Source organism: Aptenodytes patagonicus, chromosome 1, assembly GCF_965638725.1.
Source record: "Aptenodytes patagonicus chromosome 1, bAptPat1.pri.cur, whole genome shotgun sequence".
NCBI classification, from domain to species: Eukaryota; Metazoa; Chordata; class Aves; order Sphenisciformes; family Spheniscidae; genus Aptenodytes; species Aptenodytes patagonicus.
In genome coordinates, this window is record NC_134949.1 from 73,433,946 (window position 1) to 73,453,588 (window position 19,643).

At 36.9% G+C, this 19,643-nt stretch overlaps 1 protein-coding gene across 19 annotated transcripts in view; it reads left to right on the plus strand.

The window, feature by feature from the left end:
* The window catches only part of PLEKHA5 (pleckstrin homology domain containing A5), a 176,037-nt gene that overhangs the window by 94,806 nt on the left and 61,588 nt on the right, over positions 1-19,643 (plus strand). For all 19 annotated transcript variants that reach the window (XM_076342370.1, XM_076342360.1, XM_076342341.1 and 16 more), the window contains exons 4-6: positions 9,115-9,198; positions 10,153-10,273; positions 16,575-16,679. In XM_076342370.1, coding sequence (XP_076198485.1) covers positions 9,115-9,198; positions 10,153-10,273; positions 16,575-16,679 — 310 coding nt within the window. The remainder of the gene's footprint in view (positions 1-9,114; positions 9,199-10,152; positions 10,274-16,574; positions 16,680-19,643) is intronic.

Below are 19,643 nucleotides of genomic sequence, written 5' to 3' on the forward strand. Positions count from 1 at the left end.
AAAATACTAAGCAATTCATATTGTTTAACAAACCAGCAAGCAGTCTTGAGTGAAGATAATTGACAGCTGAGATCTAAGGAGACCAACAATGGAAGCAAAGTGAAATGTGAATTTTGAGAGATTGAGAATCCACAAAATTGGGGTTATTTCAGCAATAGGTAATTGTATGCCGTTATCGAAGAGTGGAAAGTAGGGAGAGGAAGAAGGCATGACAGTGAAAGCATTGAAATTGTTGCACAAGAAGAGTGGAAAGTTGGGGAAGGAACTACATGTACAGTTAATCATTTCGTGGTCCTCTGGTTTGTTAACTGGGAGAGAGGGAGAGGCAGAGACAAGGCTTTTAAGTGCTAAATATTGAAAATGAAAGAGTCATGGAGTAGATGATGAACATATGTTCATAGTGTGCTCTTTTGTCTACACCTTAAGCAAAAAGAAAAAGAAAAAAAAAACAAAACAACACCCAAACCCCACACAATATGGAGAAAACTGGGATGAAAAGAAATTTGATACATAATGTATGTGGGGCACAACAGATCATTAGTAAGAGAACTATAAATACGGGGCAACTATAGCAATTTACTATCTAGATTTTGTAAAGGGGAATTGCTGGCTGTTCTGAAACGCTTGTTCTGTATCAGAGAATACTCCAAACTGGTTGAAAAAACTGAGGTGAGTAAGTGCTTGTAGGATTTATTGTTCTTGTTAGCAAATGCACAACTGTTTCTGAATGAAACCCAAAGCTTTCTTTTTTTTCTTTTTCTTCTGTGTCCTCTGATTACCGAATCCATTGAGATCCCTTTTGAACTTAAAGCAGAGAAGGCGCTGGATTGAGTGACAGGACGGTCAAGGTTGTCAGTGCTTGAGAGGTGCAGAGAAGTGACAGTGATGCAGGCTCTTCAAGTTGAATGGAAATTAAAGACGTTGCAGCACAGCTTTGACTTTTTTCAGAGTATGCTAATTGGAGACATCTTGAGCTCTTGAAACCATGTGAGCTTGTAGAGAAGTCTGACCCAAGTCAGACTTGAGTTGGAAATACTTTGACAGCAAGATTGGTTTTTTGCATAGGCCATACATTAATGTATTTTAAAATATATATACACATACGTAGGTATTAAGCTGCTTAATTTGTCTGCATTCACTTTTCTTATAGTTATCTTTAGCAATTCTTTTTCAAAACATAATTATTGAAAAACATGTAAAAATTGGTAAAAGGAAGTGTTATTAGAGTAGGTTCCTCTTGCAAAATGTCTCTAGATTTCATACAGTGAAATGGAAGCATAAGTGAAAATTACCTTTTGAGTTTGTACTTCTGTTTCTAATACTTGCTCAAGAGCACATTTCACTTACGCTTCTAACACTGTAATAAATCACAAAGGCCAAGGCTTGCAGAACTGAGCTTAGTGATATGTGTTGGAGATAATTTTCTGTCTAGTGAGCTTTGAAAACATTTAAAGTTGGTGCACAGCTATCAAAGCATCTGCTAAAAGTTTTTACTGAAAATGATGCTTAGAGTTGTGGAGGGTGACTAAGACAACTGAATTCTCTCCAATTTACTTGGTGTGATGAATTGTTTCAGGTAGTGTGCTACAGTCATGATCATGCAGTTACACAGCCTAAGTGCATTTGTCCCTTGTAAATTCAAGTCAGGTTTGTTTCTGGTTCTGAAAACCTTTAACATCATATGTGTTAGAAAATATCAATTAATGGTTCCTAATTAACTCATCTTAATGAAATGCAGCAATTTATTAGTCTGCTAATCTGGGTGGTCTAGCTTCAGCAGCAAAGAGAGCTTGTTCTTTGTATCGGAACAGCTGTTGACTGTGGCTTTTTGTTGCCCTCTCCACGAGTTAGCTTTTACTTCTTCTGTCCTCTCTCTCTGCCTCCTCAGGAGAGGCTGCAGTGTCCCTCCTGCAATGGGGAAGCAAGCTTTTGGGCAGCATTAGCTGATCAGACATCTGCTGTTAGTCTTCAGCAGGAAGAGGCAGTAGCAGCCAGATTGGAGCACCCAGTGCTGCTTCTGGTTCACAAGCCACCTGCTGAACCATGCTACTCCAAATCCCATTTTTCTTTAGAAAACAGATTGTGGGTTTTCACTGCAGAATTGTTATGTTACTCCAGTTCTTGGAAGCTTTCCAGGTAGTTAACCATTAAGGGATGCTTGGATTTCAACTATCAAATCTGAGGCTTACAGATAGTTCTGCCTTCTAACACCCACCTCACTATTTTCTCAAACTTATCTCAAACAGCAAATGATGTCTTAATCATTTTTGCTACAGACTATTACCTACAGAATTGAAACTTTTCTTCATCGGCAGTGCAATTATCAAGGTACTATATTAGACACTGTGCCCAGGGCTTAAAATGTATGTAGTGAAATGTTATATAAATTGATGACACATGGCAAGTACATCTCACAAATTGCCACACTTCTATTTAAAGGTGTGTGGCTTTTGTGGCCTTTACTATGTCTCAGTATCTTACAAATTCCCAGATATGTTATCTACAGAGTGAAAGACACCCTCCCACAAAGTTTTGGGAAAACTGGAAATAATAACACTTTCTTTTTCTGAAAATGCAGTGCTTGATTAGAAAGAACGGTTACTTACTAAATGCTTCTCAATCTGTAATATAGTAATACACTATTTTAGAAAGTATTTCATCCTAGCATTTTGAAAGAGTTTTTAATATTTGCACTTAATTACATAAACTTAGTTTTACATTGGAAGTATGTCATAAGAGCATGTAAATCATATCTGCTCAAGTGAGAAAAGGCTTTGTTTTTACATGAATATTTTCATTGGAATATAAATCTGGTTTTAGAATGGTCCCATTGAAAGAAAGGTTTACAATTTCAGGGCAGTAGTGCTTAATCTTTTGGAAAATAAATATGAATAATAAATGAAAAGCTGAAGTACAATCAGTTGTATAGAAATGTCCAGGTGCTTTTTCATTACAGCAGCAGCAAGGATACCAAAACTCCCATAACTGTAACGAAGGAGGGCTTAAAAGGAAAGTCTACAGAATTGACACATTGCCTGAAAATATAAACTCAATAGTAGACCAAAAAAATGGTGGCAGCAGCAACTATAGTTTAGGTGTTGCATTGTCTGCCAAGAAAATTAGTAGAATTTTGTATGCACCTTCCCAAGCGTGTGCACACGCAAAGGACTGTAAACACTTTGCTCTTAGCAGCCTATGTGATGTTATACAGGTCTGTCAGCACTTGGCTTTGCAACTTGCTGTCTCTTTACACCCTCTTTTGTTCAGACTCCCTGATGTTAAGTTACCATACTGATATGTTTTCCAGTGGAGCAGTGCAGCCTGGTTTCCAAAGTTGTTGTTTAAAAAGCTTAATTGAAAAAAGGTTCGTAATTCTAGGGTATGATAGCACTGACAAAAAAGTGCTTGCATTTGCTATTTACTGTACAGTGTGGCATTACAGATTTAGTAAAATAGAAGAGTTGGTACAGCCACAGACCACATCCTTGCTAACAGTTGTGTAGAGACTGCATTTACTGAAGTTTTTTCCAAATGCAGACAACTTTTTGTTAGATAACTGTAAGTTATCTATAACTGTAAGTTATTTCTTTACTTCTTAAAGTGCATTTATTTCAACTAAAATGAGGCATTCTTACACTAGAAAGCAAGCACACAAGGTAAAAATTTCTGATGTGATTTCCCCCCCCCCCCCCCCATTCAGGAATGAAATGCTTCACAGAAGCAGAAAAAAGCTGGCCTAGACTTGTCTTATGTTTGTCTCCAGTTGAACTTTACCTTTAAATGTCAGTGCAAAAATTTAGCATTAATACAGAGAGGATGAAGTCATCCTCTATTGCTCTGGTAATTTTGGTTGTCTTGTCTTATCTGTAATCTTTTAAAGTACTTTGTCATGAAGCAGGTATGAAAAATGCATAAAACTGCTTCTCGTAAGAAATATTTCTATGTACTCTGGGTATATTTGTGATATATAGGGATTGCATGCTTGCATAATAGAGATTAGATTGTCAGACCGTGAATCTTATCTAGGACGTAGAATAAATGTTAGGAGGCGGATACTTGGTGTCGGATTCTTCTCAAATGTGTTCCTCAGTGTTCACTTGTCAAAAGGAACAGTCTTTCTAAATTAAAGATATGGAGGCCTGTTGAAAGTTGTGTCCTGGTTTATGATTTTGTTTGTATTCTTTCAGTGAAGTAGAACTCAGCCTTTGCTTTGATGGTCACATTGAGAATGAGCAAATGAGAAGGCTTTAGCATTTAGGAACACATAAATAAAGTCTACAAAGAAAGGGCATGAGAGAAGCTTTGAAGTGGCATCTAGTTTTAATTTTAGTGGCAGAAAACCAGATGTGTCTTTGGGACTTTTGACCCAGCTCACTTTTTTTTGAGAGGACAGGGAACTCAACCAAATCATACAATTGAGAGACCCCAAACAAACTGTCACCACCCTAGTACTTTGATCTTTCTTGCCACTTCTGAGTGAACTGCTCTGTTCCAGAGGAAGGGTGGTCTAACCCTTCATTTTTAATTGTGCATCTTCCTGTACAACTGGATTACATATCTCTCTTTTTTCCATTCCAACTGCTATTATCTGTGTTTATTCCCTATCCAAAAAATCCTGCTACTGTTAAAGATGATAGCAATTTCAAAATGGCAAAACTGGACAGAATTTTGAATTTGCTGATTTTGCGGTGGTGTGTGTTAGAACAAAATACTGGTATGCAGCATTTTTGGGTCAGCAGTCCTGTAAAACACAAGGTAGAACAAAAAGAAACAAACAATCCTGCTTGTGTAGGACTTCTGTTGGCAAGTGCTGTTCCTGGAATTATGCATTCTGTTGCTATTTACACATAGAATAATATATTTCAATGATATATTTGTGGGGTTTTTTTAGTAGTCCTTGGATCACATTTGGCTATCAAAAAGATTGCTGTTGACCATACATTTAGTGAGTAGATTAAAACTGCACAACAAGGTTTTTGGAGCATGTCTAGAAAATAAGTAAAATAATCCTGTCTTCTAAAGAGATTAAGGGTCTCAAGGGATGGAAAGGAGAAAGAGAGTAGATAAGAAGGCAAATAACATGAGTCCAATTCAAGGTTACTGTCAACTTCTAAACTGAACAAGATAAAGCCTTTTGCTCTGAGGGCTTGTCCATGTGCCAAAGCTAAGCTACTTGCTAAATGATGCCAAAGTTTGCAGTGTTCAGAGGAAAGGATTGGGAAGGAGAAGTTCAAAAATTCTGGAGAAAAGAGGTCAAGGTAAGTTGGTGCTGTTAAGTTGGTATCAGTAGTCTTGCACTGAGATAGCTAAAAATGGAACTTGTCCCTGCGTGAGCTATTTTGGTGTGGTTAGGGGTTTGTGGTGTGGGTTTCTTTATTTATTGTTGGTTTATTTTAGTTTGGTTTTGATCCTTCTATAGCAGGTCATTGTCCCAGGCCACTGCTGGAATCAAGACCAATATTATCGTGGTACATGCAAGAACTATGCTTTATTTTGCATTGAAATGCTTCTCTCTCATGTCATCTTAGTCACCTGTGTCAATTTCTGGAGCCAAACACATCCCAGTAGCAAATATTAATGAGGAATAGTTTGTGCCACGTACCGAGTCTGGAGAATATGCTCATGAATACTAATAAAATACACAGGGAATATTTTCAGTCTTTGGCTCTAGCATTTAGCATGCCACTAATACAACCTAACTATGGATGCTAAAAAAGTAAGGGTCAGTTATATCCTTCAGTATAAGTGCAGCAGTGTGTGTGTATAGTTACCCTGTGTTCTCAAAACATGTTGATATGAAAAATTGATTGGAGAGAGAAGGAAGAGGAGTGTTGTTTCCATATACCTCTTGGAGGCTGTATCTCTGCATAAGCAAAAAGTTAACACGCTGGTTTCTAGCTGCTTATGTCAAAGTGAATCACTCTTTACTACATAATAAAAGTACAGACACATAAATATGTAGAGTTGAAACTCTGAATTACATGCTGGAGTTTGTATAAAATTGAAATTAGAGTTCTCAGTAAAAAAAACCACATTTTTTACTTTATTTCTGCTGAGACTTATTGATGAGATATGTAATATTATAGTGTAATATATGAAATACTAAGCATGTGTGGACCCAGAAATTCATGGATAACTGAACAACTGTCTAAATCGGATGTTGAAGATTGTGAATATCAAATTGTAGCTTGGTTTTAATGAAACTTTTTGTAGTCTGCAAGATCAAGTTTAAAACAAATGCCTTAACCTACTGATATGTGGGAGGGTTATGACAATAATTATCAAGCTGCTCTACACCTTACGCAAGTATTTTGAAGAGTCTTGTCAAAATATCAGCTAAAGTAATGCCAAAAATGCAATAATTCAGATGACTAATGAGAAAGTTTTCAAATGGAAGTATTTAAAAGCTATTCAACCAGATAGATGTATTTACAGTCGTCACACTTCTTAGTTGTACAACTGGATTTCCAGTGTTCACTCACGAGATTTTCACTTGCGTCTAAGCTGAAGAAAAAGAAAAGGTCTCTCAAATGCTAGAAAGGAAGTATTGTATATCCCACAGGAGAGTGTTTCATGTCTACGATATTTTTTTGCCTTATTTATGTAATGTCAGCTACACCTCTATACATCTCGACATCAGTGTGAGTAGTAAGGAAAACTGTATTTTGTCCAAAAATGTTTTGATATTTTGGAATACTGACTTGATATATGACTCAAGCCTGAAACAAAATATTCTCGAATAGGTTTGTGTCAGCACTTCCTCTCCTCTCTCTCTTCTTTTCCTACCCCTTCCTGCTTTCCCTTCTGGTTTTGCATGACTTCCCCTTTACAATCTTCGAGTGTGGCCTCTTCCTGTGCCAGTGTGATCCGGGTGCGCTCATATAAAACGTGGGATGTGCCGCCTCCTGTAGCGGTCCTGAGTATTGATGGTCCTTGAGCCGAAGTCCTGATCCATTTATTTCTACATTTCTGGATGTCAGCTGATAGCCAGCTGCCAAGGTTTAGCGTGAACAAGATGGCAACATTTTGGCAAAGCTTGTAGAGTGCCAGCTCATCTCCATAATTTTTTTTTTTTCGGTTTGGTGTGAGAGTTTCTGAAATGTCAGAGAGAACAAAAAGTAAGTTTTTGGAAGTGAAGAAAGAAGAACCGCAAAAAAACCTGGATGCTTCCTCAGGAATATTTTGAATTTTAATTCTCTTCAGTCTGGGCCATTTTCACTTGAAAGGCATTGTAGGATCACGGCAGTTAGGAATGGCATAGACATACTCATACTCTTTTCTGTCTCCTCATTGTAATGGACGCGTTTCTGTAACAGAAGCTTCTTTAGATGCTAAACTTAGAATTCTGCTGAATTTAGCGTGAAGATAAAAGTACCAGCATTTGCTAGCTCATTAGTTAAGCTCCATAACACGTCTATCCATTTAGGTATTAGTAGGTTTTTAAAATCCCAGTAAAGAAAGTGCAAAGAACTGGGCTATCTTTCTAATCTTGTGCTTTAGATTTATGCAGATTCGTCCAACTACCCATTGACCATGAGAGTAGTGTGAATATTCTATTAAGCTTTTGTTTGGAGGTAATTTTTAATTAGTAATGCTCCATAATTGCAAAATGATGTGATCCAAAGGAATTTTCAAGAAACCTGGGGAATGTTAAGATAGTCTTGTTAAGTCTAGGTTGTTTTAAGAAGCAGGAAGGGTAGAGAGTATAACATTTGCGAGATGAGCTGTGCTTCATAGTTCTGAAAGCTAAGAAGGTTAAATGAATAGGCAATAAAAGAAATAGGTGTTGGATAAAGTGCCATTTAAAGCTTTTGTTGTTCTGCACCTCTTCTGCTATCTTGCAAATAAAGCACTTTTTTTTGGTCCAGATTTGTTCTCTGTCCAAGAATATTTTTCAGGGCTGAACTTTTGATAAGAAAGGCATAGTATTATATAAGATACCTTACGTAGGAAAGATTATCATCACATATTCTGTGCAAAAGTAAATGCTATCAAACGGAATTACTTTCTTCATGAATTACAGTGCTGATTTCAGATACTGTTTGGGGTTGGGGTTTTTTTGCATTATATACTTTTTTGCTTTTAAATATTATTTGAAGTGTTAAAAGCAGAAGAGGTGAGTTTGTTTTGAAGCATGTGGGTTATATCCAAATAACGCATCTGCATTCTCTACCGTTGCCCTTTCTTAGTCTGATTTCTGCTTGTATGCTTTGTAATCGCTGAACCAGGTTTAAATTTCATCAGTGCACAGACATCTGGTAGGCAGTAAAGGCAACTCCTCCCCTTCTCTTTCTTCCCCTCTAAGGCTGGAGGGCTCAAGTCAAAACATTTCCTTCTTGAGTGGCAGCAGCTGATAGTTGTTGAATTTTGGCAATTTCTTCCAAATTGTGGGAGCTGCTGTGATCTAGCAACACCTGCAATTCAGGGGAACAAGACACTGCAAAGTGAGCAGTTTGTGCTGATGAGGGTGAAGCCCTCAGCTGGCAGGGTCCCTGCCACTTGAAGGTATGCCCAAGAACAATGCTGCAGGGGAGTAGCACTCTAAATTAAAAAGTCATCAGCAAAAGTAGAGCTGTGATTGCAACGCATCACTCTGTTCCAATCACTGGATATTTATCTGTATTACTGGAAAATTTTAAACGAGTAACTTCATGTTCTAAGCTAGAAGACAATTGTGTTTACTGTATTGTTATTTTATCCCTACAGAACAGTTGTTTATGTCTTATGTTTAACTTGTCCCTGTCTAGCTGAGATTCTGTTTGTGAATATATGAAGTCTTGGCTGAAGTGAATTGTCGGTGATCATGTATGAACTAGTAACACTCTTACTGCTCTAGCTTTTAAATTCAAAACCATTACCAACCCAGTGCCAATGTTTTCCATTTCTGTCCAGAGTATTAATGAAGATTCTTTAATGCTTGTTATCATCCTTTTTATTAGTTTTTATATATATATATGCATTTGTGTGTATATATACATACATTGTTATATGCTGTAATGAAATATTCATAATAGTTTTCACTGGGCTGATATACTCGATGTACTGGATTTATATACTTGAGTTGGAAAATAAAAAAATTATTGCCTAATAATTTTCTTTATCTCTCTTCCACAGTCATAATGAACGAAAAGTAACCTGCAAACATCCAGTAACAGGACAGCCATCACAGGACAACTGTATTTTTGTTGTGAATGAACAGTAAGTGGCATCTGTTTCAGTCTATAAAATCTATGTTTTGAAACTTGTTAATATTGAAGTAAGATTCAGTGATTGCTAATTGCAATATTTATTTTTTCCAAGTCAGATTAGCATGTATAAAGTTTTACTTGTCTAAATTATTTGAAAGTAATATTAAATATTTAATACTAATTTTTAAGGTAAAAACCATAGCCCAAATTAGTTACATGATAAAAATGCACTGTGTTTATGCACTGTGTGAATTTCCACTTGTCACTTTACTTATTCTGTAGTGTTAGCAAATGACATATATATTATATAATAATCCAATAAACTTCCAAAAAGGAATAAATTTTTTAATCACTTAGGGATAATTACATGCCTTTAATCTGTTGTGTTTTGCCTGATAGTTTCTCCTGAATCGGTTGTTTCCTTGGCCAGTTGAGACGCTTTCTGAATCATTGGATAATAAGTTGGTTTTGCTATCTTTGCATTAGTTTTGTAGAATACACAACAATATGAGAAGGTACGCATGCAAGTCATACCTGACGTCAGGATTTTATATGTGGCTGGGTATTGGATGTCCTACTCGCTACCATTGCTGCAACACGTTATACGTCAGCTAGAGTGAAAACCGTCAGGACTGCAATATGTGAAACTTCACAAACGTGCATGTTCTCACTGAAGTGGGACAAAGCCGTATGGGGTCTTTGGAGAGCATTTCTTCCCATTTCCATCTCATGCTCATACCTGTCTTTTTCCATCCCACCAACACCTCCTATTTTAAAACATCTTAAAATTCATTTATAGTAGATTTAAGTTTAAAACACAGTGCAGGTAACTTTACAATGAAGTGTGAATTGCTTTCAAATTGGAAAAGTAGGACACAGGCTGTATTAGGCTACATCCAGGGGTGCTTTTCAATAGCAGTCTGCACACAGCATGTTCTAGTGCTATTAAATATTCTATTTTCAGGACTGCTGCAGCAATGACATCTGAAGAAAAGAAGGAGCGACCAGTAAGCATGATATGTGAAGCAACTAACTATAATCTGACATCAGATTATGCTGCTCATCCAATGAGCCCTGTGGGCAGAGTAAGTCTTTATGTCCAAATTAAATTAAAATTAAAATCATTCAGTTATTCCACAAGGTACTAGACAGTGCTATATATTAGTATTCCATTGAAAAAGAGAGAAAAACTGAGGTGTCTGAAACAATTTATCACTGAAGCTGTAATTTTTATCAGGTATCTCAGATCTTATGACTTGCACATACTTAAATTGTTTATAGAATCTGACCTTTCTAATCGGTGTGAACGAGCAAAATCTTGAGTGACTGATGAGACATCTGGGTAAGCGTTGTTATGGAAATTGCTCGATATGCAAACAGTTGACTAGATTTCTTCAAGTAAAATACAGAGAATTGTAACTGTGTATAACAACTAGTTACAAGAGAGATGGAAGGTGACCCTGTGGTAAAATTAAAGGGCAGATGACATCATTTGCTGTCATTGGACCAGAAGTAGAAGTCCTGGTTTCCTAGGAAAAAATTCCTGGGAAAAGTCCTGGAGGTTCCTAGGCCACCTGAATTTGTGTCCCACTTTCTCCATTCACCCAGCTTTTCAGAAGGTTAAGGTAAATGCCCAGATGTTTATCGAGGTGATGGATTCAATTATATCTACTTTAAGTTTATTGGATAAATCGGATGAGGCTGTTGCGTGCATTTTTTCCATTTTTGGACAGCTTTCATAAAAGGAAAGGGCACTTGCTACAAAGTTAAGAATTTCCATAAGTTTGCTAGGACACCAAGGTAACAAGTTTGATCAGTGATGACAGCCCTGTAATCTTTTCTACCCAGCAGTTAACATTTAAACAAGGAAAAAAGCCCCATACTTTTGCTAGTCATTGAAAACTTTAACACTGAGAAGTGCTTTTCAGCAGATTAATCCAGCCTGCAAGAGAAAAATAAACTTTGAAATAACTGAGGAAATTCCTTAATTTCAGAAATTTGGATTGAAATAAATTATTTTCCATGTGGTAATAAACATTGTAAGGTTTCTTTAAGTGCATTTTGGAAACCTTTTGTTGTTGTTTTAAATGTCTCATTAGACAGGCAGAATCCTTGACCTACATTAGAAAACTATTATTTAATGAGAAAAGTGTCTTAATCTATCCCTGTTGCTGGGGGGGGAAAATAGTCACAGATGAATTATAAACAATAACAAAATCCATAATTTCAACTTTCATATGATCATGTTTAAGTCCATGCAGGAAAGCCAATTTAAAACAAAACAAAAAACCCAACAACAACAGAAAACAAACCCAAAACCAGCTAAGCCCTAAAACAACCAAGCAAGCAAAAAACCCAAGGTTAACTTATTGTTAGAGCTGTAATAGTGACATAGATTGCAATAGTTACACAGAAAATGAGTTACAACAGAACTAGCTAGGAAGCGCTCCCAGATTAAACGTAGGAAATGAATTACAATTTAGGAGCACGTGTTTTACAAACATATTTTTCACACTCCTCTTTCAAGAGAGAAGTTTAAAATGCCCTTTAGCGTGTTTGTTTCATAGTGTTCTGGAAGGAAATTGAGATTGCTATGGCCCAGTTACTGTAATTTCTTTACTTTCATTGAGTGATGACACTTTAGCTTCCTGTGAAAATTATTATATTTTGAAAAAATAGACTTTTGTTCTACTTTTCCTTCATCCTGTCTGTTCTAGTTATTTAAATGCACTTAAAATATTAATATGATTACTGTGTATGTGCAATTACTGTACATCAGTTTTCAAATGTAAATTTGTCTGAATTACTGCAACCCCATTTTAAAAGTTTTGTTTTCAGGAGATGAATGCTTGCAAAGTAGAACCACAGCTAATATTAATCAGCATTTTCTGGTGGTTACTTAAGGCTAATGAGTTGAATCCTTTTTAAAGATAACTATATAGAAATCGCCCACTGGTTGTACCTGGATACAACAACTAATTTTCTTCAATGTTTTTATTGTTGATATCTCCCAACAGTAGAACCCAAAATTCTTAGCTGTCTTATCAGCCTTTGAGTGTAATATGTAGAGGCTCTGTGTATTGCAGCACAATAAAAGAGGAGTAAAATATTGGTGAGGAAAGCATATTACAGAGCAGAAGAATGCTTCATGTGGTTGCCACACCTATTTTTTAGGTGTTTCTGTTTTCAGAGAGAATTCATGAACACACCTAATATTGGAAGGTAATGAGGAATGGAAGAAAAGTTTGTGGTACAACTAAAGTTTCAGACAGATGAGTGGTATAGAAATAAGTTCTCCCTTTCATTAATATTTATTGATCCCAAATAGATATGGAACTTGGAGAAGTTTCTATTTGGTGGCAGAAAGACTCACTGGAGTCTAATGCTGCTGCTGTCTAGGGGCTAATATGAGGTGAGGCAAAAATCACTCTCTCTCCAGTAAAAGTCTTATTTTAATCCTCCTTTCCCACTATATACGTGATGCTGGCCAAATAACACACTACAGCTCTGTTAAGTGCTGCTTCTTCCCTATTAGCCTGAAGTGTATTTCTGAACTTGAAGCTACTAGCACAGACCTCTGACTGTGAAAATAATCTACATAGGCTTGAGATAGCTAGAGAGGTATATATTTCCACCCCTCTTTTTAAAATTAAGAAGTTGGTTTTGCAGTTGTCTTCCTTTTTATTTTATTTTTTTCCCCGCTGTTAAAATCATTACCTAGACAAATATGTCCTGAAATGCATTCAGGGAATCAGCTTTTTCGTGTGTAAAGTCAGTCATGTTACCAGTCGCTCTCCACAGTTCATCTCCCCTGCTCTGCATTGCTGTCCTGGTTATCAGCAGAATAATGCTAACACTTTTCTCGCGGTAAGTGGAATGGAGTGATAGCCCAGGACAGTTGCTGCAGAGCTCCTCGTGTCTCCATTACAGCTAGGATGTATCAAATTGTTTATAAATATTCATCAGTTTGTTTAAATGGCTAGTTTTGGTATAGCCATACAAGTCTTCTCAGGGTTCAGGTTAGCCAGAAATTTTGGAGTAATAGTCATGAGATACATTAGCAAACAGCATAGTAAACAGGAGCAATGTGAAGGGTGGTATTGGTGCTCAGGACCGAACATCTCTACTGTGTTTTCATGGTTTATATTCAGACTAGTCCAGTAGTGCTCCTTGTGCATCTTACATTTTAGTCTCACCTAAAATAAATCCAGTTTGCTCTACTATGCAAACCAAAGCACAGTAAGAGTGAATGACTGGGAGATTTGCTTCAAGAGCAACCTCCTGGTCCAAGCTAAAATGCTGAGGCAGAAACCCAGTCAGCTCATGGAAAACTGCAACATTGGAAGGCGCTGAAATTGCCTACAAAATCCAGAAGGCAGCATCATGTTGGTTTGTGGTTTGGGAGATAATATAAGCCTTGAAGACTGGAAACATATTTTTAAACAGAAGTTGAAAGTAACAAAGATTTAATTTCCATTCTTTGAGTTCACATGCAGAAAATTTCCTTATCAGCAAGGTTCTCAATCCATGTTTTTCAAATATAGATGCTATAAGTTTGGTGTTAATTAATTACTTTTGTGATAGTTCTGAAACTGGGGAAGAAGCCTCACATAAATTCTGTGTCCTCTACCAGCTAAGCAGAGAGAAGAGCAGCTTTCAGAGTGATGAAGTGTGCAGCCCCAGCTACTGACTGACCTGTTGCCCAGAGTTTAAAACCCTGCTGGTGTTTGTTTTCTTCAGGTTTGGGAAAGAGTAAATATCAATGGCTGGACTTCCTGGCTTCTTTCTCAGTACTGGAACTGCACAGGGTCCTGTAGGTTCTGGTTTTGGAGGCATCACAGTTGCTGGGACCATTCCTTAGAACGGGTCAGATGGTACCAGATGTGACTATTAAGTTTGCTAGCTCTGTTACCTTCTACACCTTCCGCCAAGCGGTTAGTAGTTGGACCCTTCATTCACTATCCTCCTTTTCTCTTTGCCTTCTCCAGAAGCTGGAGCTGTGCAATATGTCCTATATTTTTTAGAGCTGTGGGGTAAAAAGTATTTGAACCCTTCAATTTTCATTTTTTCCCTTTCTTCCTGTTTCCCCAATTTGAGATATATTAGATACATGTGTGAGAGAACATGGGATGGCCAGGTATCCCAGATATAACAAGAGGAGGAGGTGATCTAAAAAGTTTGAGAACTCATTAGTTTATATATACACCTACAATATTTCGATATCCTAAAATACTTACTGTCTTGCAGCTCAGAACTTGTTGTGAACAGTTATTCTCTTTATACAGTGTGGTAAAATAATCACGAGTCATCTACAGTGTTTTCTGTATTAACTAAAATTAGAAAGCACTAGTGATGCTCTGTTTAATTAATGGAAGTTTGTATTCACAGTTGGTAAGGTGTAACCCATTAAAACTTTGCTGTGAGTTCAGTGAAATTGGAGTCAATAGGGTTTGTTATCAGACCTGCCTAAGAGATAGGTAGGTCTGTCTAATTTATCTGAATTTGTTAGTAGACTTGACATTAGTAGTACTTGTGGTTGTGGTTGGTTGTGTTTTCAGAAGCACCCTTAATGCATTAGCCATTTTACAAGCATAGGAAGTCTGGAACACTCTTGAGCTTTTGAACATTTAATACCTAATATTAGAGCAGGTATGAGTGTTATAAATTATTTCTGATCAAAATCTTGGCACAGCTCTCGTGTGATATGCCAATATAGTAGCCATACAGGTTAACTGAGATTGATGTAGTTAACTTGATAATGTGCTCTGGATTGTTATAGGTTCTCTGTATATTCCTTTTTTACAGCTGGATGTCATAATTCTCTTCACTTCTTACAAACCTTTGTCCATTTTGCACTGGTAGAATTTTTCAGATTAAAATGTGAAAAATTTTTGCTTTTATTTTTAGTTAGGTTTTCAATTGCTTGCTGTATCTTGCTTTCCAAACAGAGTTGAGTCAAATTTCTGTATCTCCAAGGGAAATTAAAAGCACTCTGAATGTTTTTTTTATTTCCTCCTGATTCTTTCAAAAAAGAAATACAAAATGACCTTGTTTTGTTGTGTTGTAGACTTATGACAAACACACATAGTTTTTGTAATGTTATTCTTTTTTGGCCAAGCTATGTTGTATTCTTCAGTTAATGGTGTTGTTGACGCACGTCATTTTAAATTGCAGTTTTCAGTTTATGATTGTTAACCTACTGTGGAATTCTCTCTGAAGCATGTATAAAACCCAGCTCAGCTCTGTGACGCGTGTTGAGAGAATTTCCATAGAGAAACCCCATACCCTAATTTGCAACAGAAAACGAGTGTTTGTTTAGCCTTCCTCCTTTAGGAACTTTGCATAACCTTATGATTAGTCTCCGTGGTAGAGATGAGGATGCTGAAGCACAGGATTATATTGTCTAAATTCAAATGGCAGATTTGGAGCAGAGCCATGAACACAGCTTAAAAAACTTATTTGAACTTTACATCTTTTGTACAGTGGCGTACTTTGCTGCATCACATCACATGGTCTCTGAGGCACTCATTCTTACAGAATTTAAAACACAAGTAAATGTTCAGTTTATTTAGTTGCAGAACAAACTTTCTAAATGTAGGCTGAAAAGAATGAAGTGTGAATTGGTAAAGCGCTGCTCATTTCTTTATGCCTTTTCCAATTTATTTTGGTTACTCAAGTAGGATAAAATCTAAAATGGGTTATTTGTCCTACTTCTCTTAATCATCTGTGATCATTGCATAGCTGTAAGGTTGTCAAAGGTATAAGCAGCAGCAGATATAAGCGCTGGATTTTCAAGGCAAAAGATTTAAAGTAGGCCTTAGTGTAAGCAGGTAAAATAATGAATATTCAAACCAGCGAAGAGATCATAAAGCGAAGGGTTCTTGAGGGGGAAGAAAGAATAAAAAAAAGTTAGTATATGCTAGGAAAGGGAGAGTTATATCTTGTTGAAATCTGAACAAGCTTTCATGTATTAAGCCGGTGTTGGAAGCTGGAAAGAGTAGAATGTTCTTGCCCAAGTGATGTAATTTTTCATAATTAATAATAGTTCTGTTAATTGTACTTCTCTTTCTACAGCTTGGTAGGCTTTCTACCTACCTTATAAGAAGGTCAGATATGTATTTGGTTGTTTTTCCTTGTTAAAAAAAGGTTTTAAGTACTTGTCTTGGGATTTATCTTTTAAATTTTCTGCAGAGGAAAAAGAAAGAAATGCTGAAGGCAGCAGAACCATCGTAATAATTATTTACCTAAAAAAGAAATACAGTTTGTATTCTGCAATCCCCCAGAGGAACATGTAGAAGAAAAAGATCTTAAAGAAAAGAAAATGTGCTATGATTTTTCAACAGATATTGATGTCATGTTTTCTTTAACCTGTTCAATTCAATTTAGACATCACGATCTTCAAAGAAGGTTCATAATTTCGGAAAGAGATCAAACTCAATAAAGAGAAATCCTAATGCACCAGTTGTCAGACGTGGCTGGCTCTACAAACAGGTACTCTTCCCCTTTTCACACACACCCCCCCCTTTTTTTTTTGTAAGGTGTGTAATGTACAAAAGACAATCATTTGCATAAAATACAATGATAGCAATACCAGAGTGAAGCTATAAACTGTGAGGAACTGACACATGGTATTTTAATTAGCTACTTATTGGATACCATTCTGATACAAATGAGTAAGAGCATCAGACTAGTGCAGAATGTTGATATATTATTTATACATATCTTTCTCTAAAATACACAAAGGACTTAAAAAATCTAGGCAGATGTTTGTAGTAAATAGCTGAATGAATTTCAGGCATGTTGAGATGATGGGACAAGGATGTATGGCCCAGCGTATTGGTTTTTTTTAAATTCTGAAGTTTCTTTTGTTAGGCTGTATCTCTTATTTTTTTTTAAAAAAAGTAAGTAAATATTTTAAATAAATTGGAAATCAAGCAATTTTTTCACATATGAAAAGACAGAGGAATGCCTGTTTTCTTAACTCAAAGATGACCATCTTAAAACCAGAGATCATTTTAGGTTTTCCTATTGAACCTAAACTAATCTGAAGTATGTGCTTTTTAGTATTTAGTGACAGCGTACCTAGCCTGCTGTAGATTTGCTATTCTGCAGTACCAGACCACTTGCACTTTCTTGCTCCGCAAGAAATCAGAGTAGTTTGATCAAAAAATTGAACAACAAAACTGATTAGGCCATATTAGGAATATATTTTATAAATTCACCAAGAACCCTGTAAGAACTTGTCATTTAAACTCAGCTGAGGCGAATGTGTATATGTATCTACGATGTCATTTACTGTCCCTACTCTGATAGACTGGTATGTCCCACATAGCTTTCTAGAAGCTGTTGATGAGTCAGTTTTCAGAAATTACTATGAGATAAAAAGATCTGGAAGTATCTGTTTAGTAGAAGATTTTTCCATGTTTAGATACTCTTGTGGCCTCTACTCTCATTCAATGTTGAGAGTGAAAAGTTGTCACAAAGGTGAGAGATTTTTTTTTTTGCTTTGTTTTAGGGCTATTAAACTTTTTAGCTTGGAAAAAAGTCACTATTCCTGAAATAATGTTTTCTGGATTTTTTTAATTAAATGAGACAATCAATTAACTTGATTAAAATATGAAGTCTGAATTATATCACAGGTGGTTGTGCACAGGAGTATCTGTGTTATGTTATCTTTGCTGCCTACTTCTGAATAAGTTATTCATGATGATCTGGCTTTTCATTCTGAGGTCCTTTGTAGTGAGCTTCACATGTATGAAAAGATATGGTTATGTACCTGAACTAACTTACTGGAATGCTCTAAAGATTCTAGCTGTTTTAATTTTCTTGTTTCACATCAAACCATGGATATTCAGCATATAAAGTAGTACAAAGATGTTGCTTTCCTAAAAATTATACTCTATGTTCATATTACCAAGTCCATTTTAGTGTACAATTACATTATTTTACTAATGAAAAAACAGTAGCTATATTTTAAGATCCCAGAATTATGATGGTTGGAAGGGACCTCTTGATCATCTTGCACAACCTCCCCTGCTCAAGCAGGCTCAGCTAGAACTGGCTGTCCAGGACTGTGTCCAGCCGGGTTTTGAATATTCTGACAGATGGAGACTGCACCACAACCTCTCTGGGCAACCTGTGCCAGTGTTTGATCACTCACAGTAAAAAAAGTTTACCTCATGTTTCTTAATTTGTGCCCATTGCCTCTTGTCACTGGGCACCACTGGGAAGAGTTCGGCTCCATCTTCTTTACACTCTTCCATCAGGTATTTATACACATTGCTAAGATGCCCCCTGTGCTGCCCTTTCTCCAGACTGAACAGTCCCAGCTCTCTCAGCCTCTCTTCATATGAAAGATGATCCAATCCCTTAATCATCTTTGTGGCCCTTTGCTGGGTTCACTCCAGTATGTCCATGTTTCTCCTGTACCAGTGAGCCCAGCACTGAACCCAGCACTCCAGCTAGACCTCAGTAGTGCTGAGTAGAGAGGAAGGATGTCCTCCCTCCATCTGTTGGCAACACTGCTAATGCAGCCCAGGATGCTGTTGGCCTTCTTTGCCATGAGGGTGCATTGCTGGCTCATGATCAGCCTGTTGTCCACCAGGAGCCCCCAGGTCCTTCTCTACAGAGCTCTGTTTTAGCTGATCAGCCCCAGTGTGTGCTGGTGCATGCGGTTATTCCTCTCCAGATGGAGGACTGAGCATTTCCCTTTGTTGAACTTCATGAGATTCTTCTCTGCCCAATTTCCCAGCCTGTCGAGGTCCCTTTGAATGACAGCACAACCACCTGGTGTATCAGCCACTCCTCTTAGTTTGTATTATCTGCAAACTTGTTGAGGGTGCGCTCTGTCCAGTGTGCAGATCATTAATGAAGATACTAAATAGTCCTGGCCACAGTATCAACCCCTGGGGTAGACCACTAGCAACTGGCCACCACTGGTGCCACTGATCACTACTCTCTGGGCCTGGTAGTTCAACCAGTTTTCAATCCACCTCACTGTCAAAATGCATACCACTGGCCCGGGTTTATGTGTAAAATTATTTAAATGCTCTGATGTTTGATTGGTTTTTGTAAGAAAAGGCGTTGCTGTATGTTTCCATGTTGTAGTCAGTTTAGTCAAGTTGAAAGCCAATTTAGTCAAGTTTTACCAATAGATACTATCTTCAGAAAATTACAGTGAAAGCTTGTAAGATTTCTTTTTGATAGTAAGATAACTTTCTTAACATGTTTATGTAAACACAGAGAACAGCAAGTTTTGTCTGACTCAGGGTGTGCTGTCTCATTGCATGTAATGCTACTCTTCTGTCATTTTTCTACTAATTTTTAAGTCCAGAGTGAACTCTCTTTTTGGAAGGTTTTTACTGTCAACATACTGTTACCATATTGTGACAATCGCAATCAAGAGGAAACAATAATTAGTAAATCCAATGATAAAGAAAGGATGTACTTTAAAGT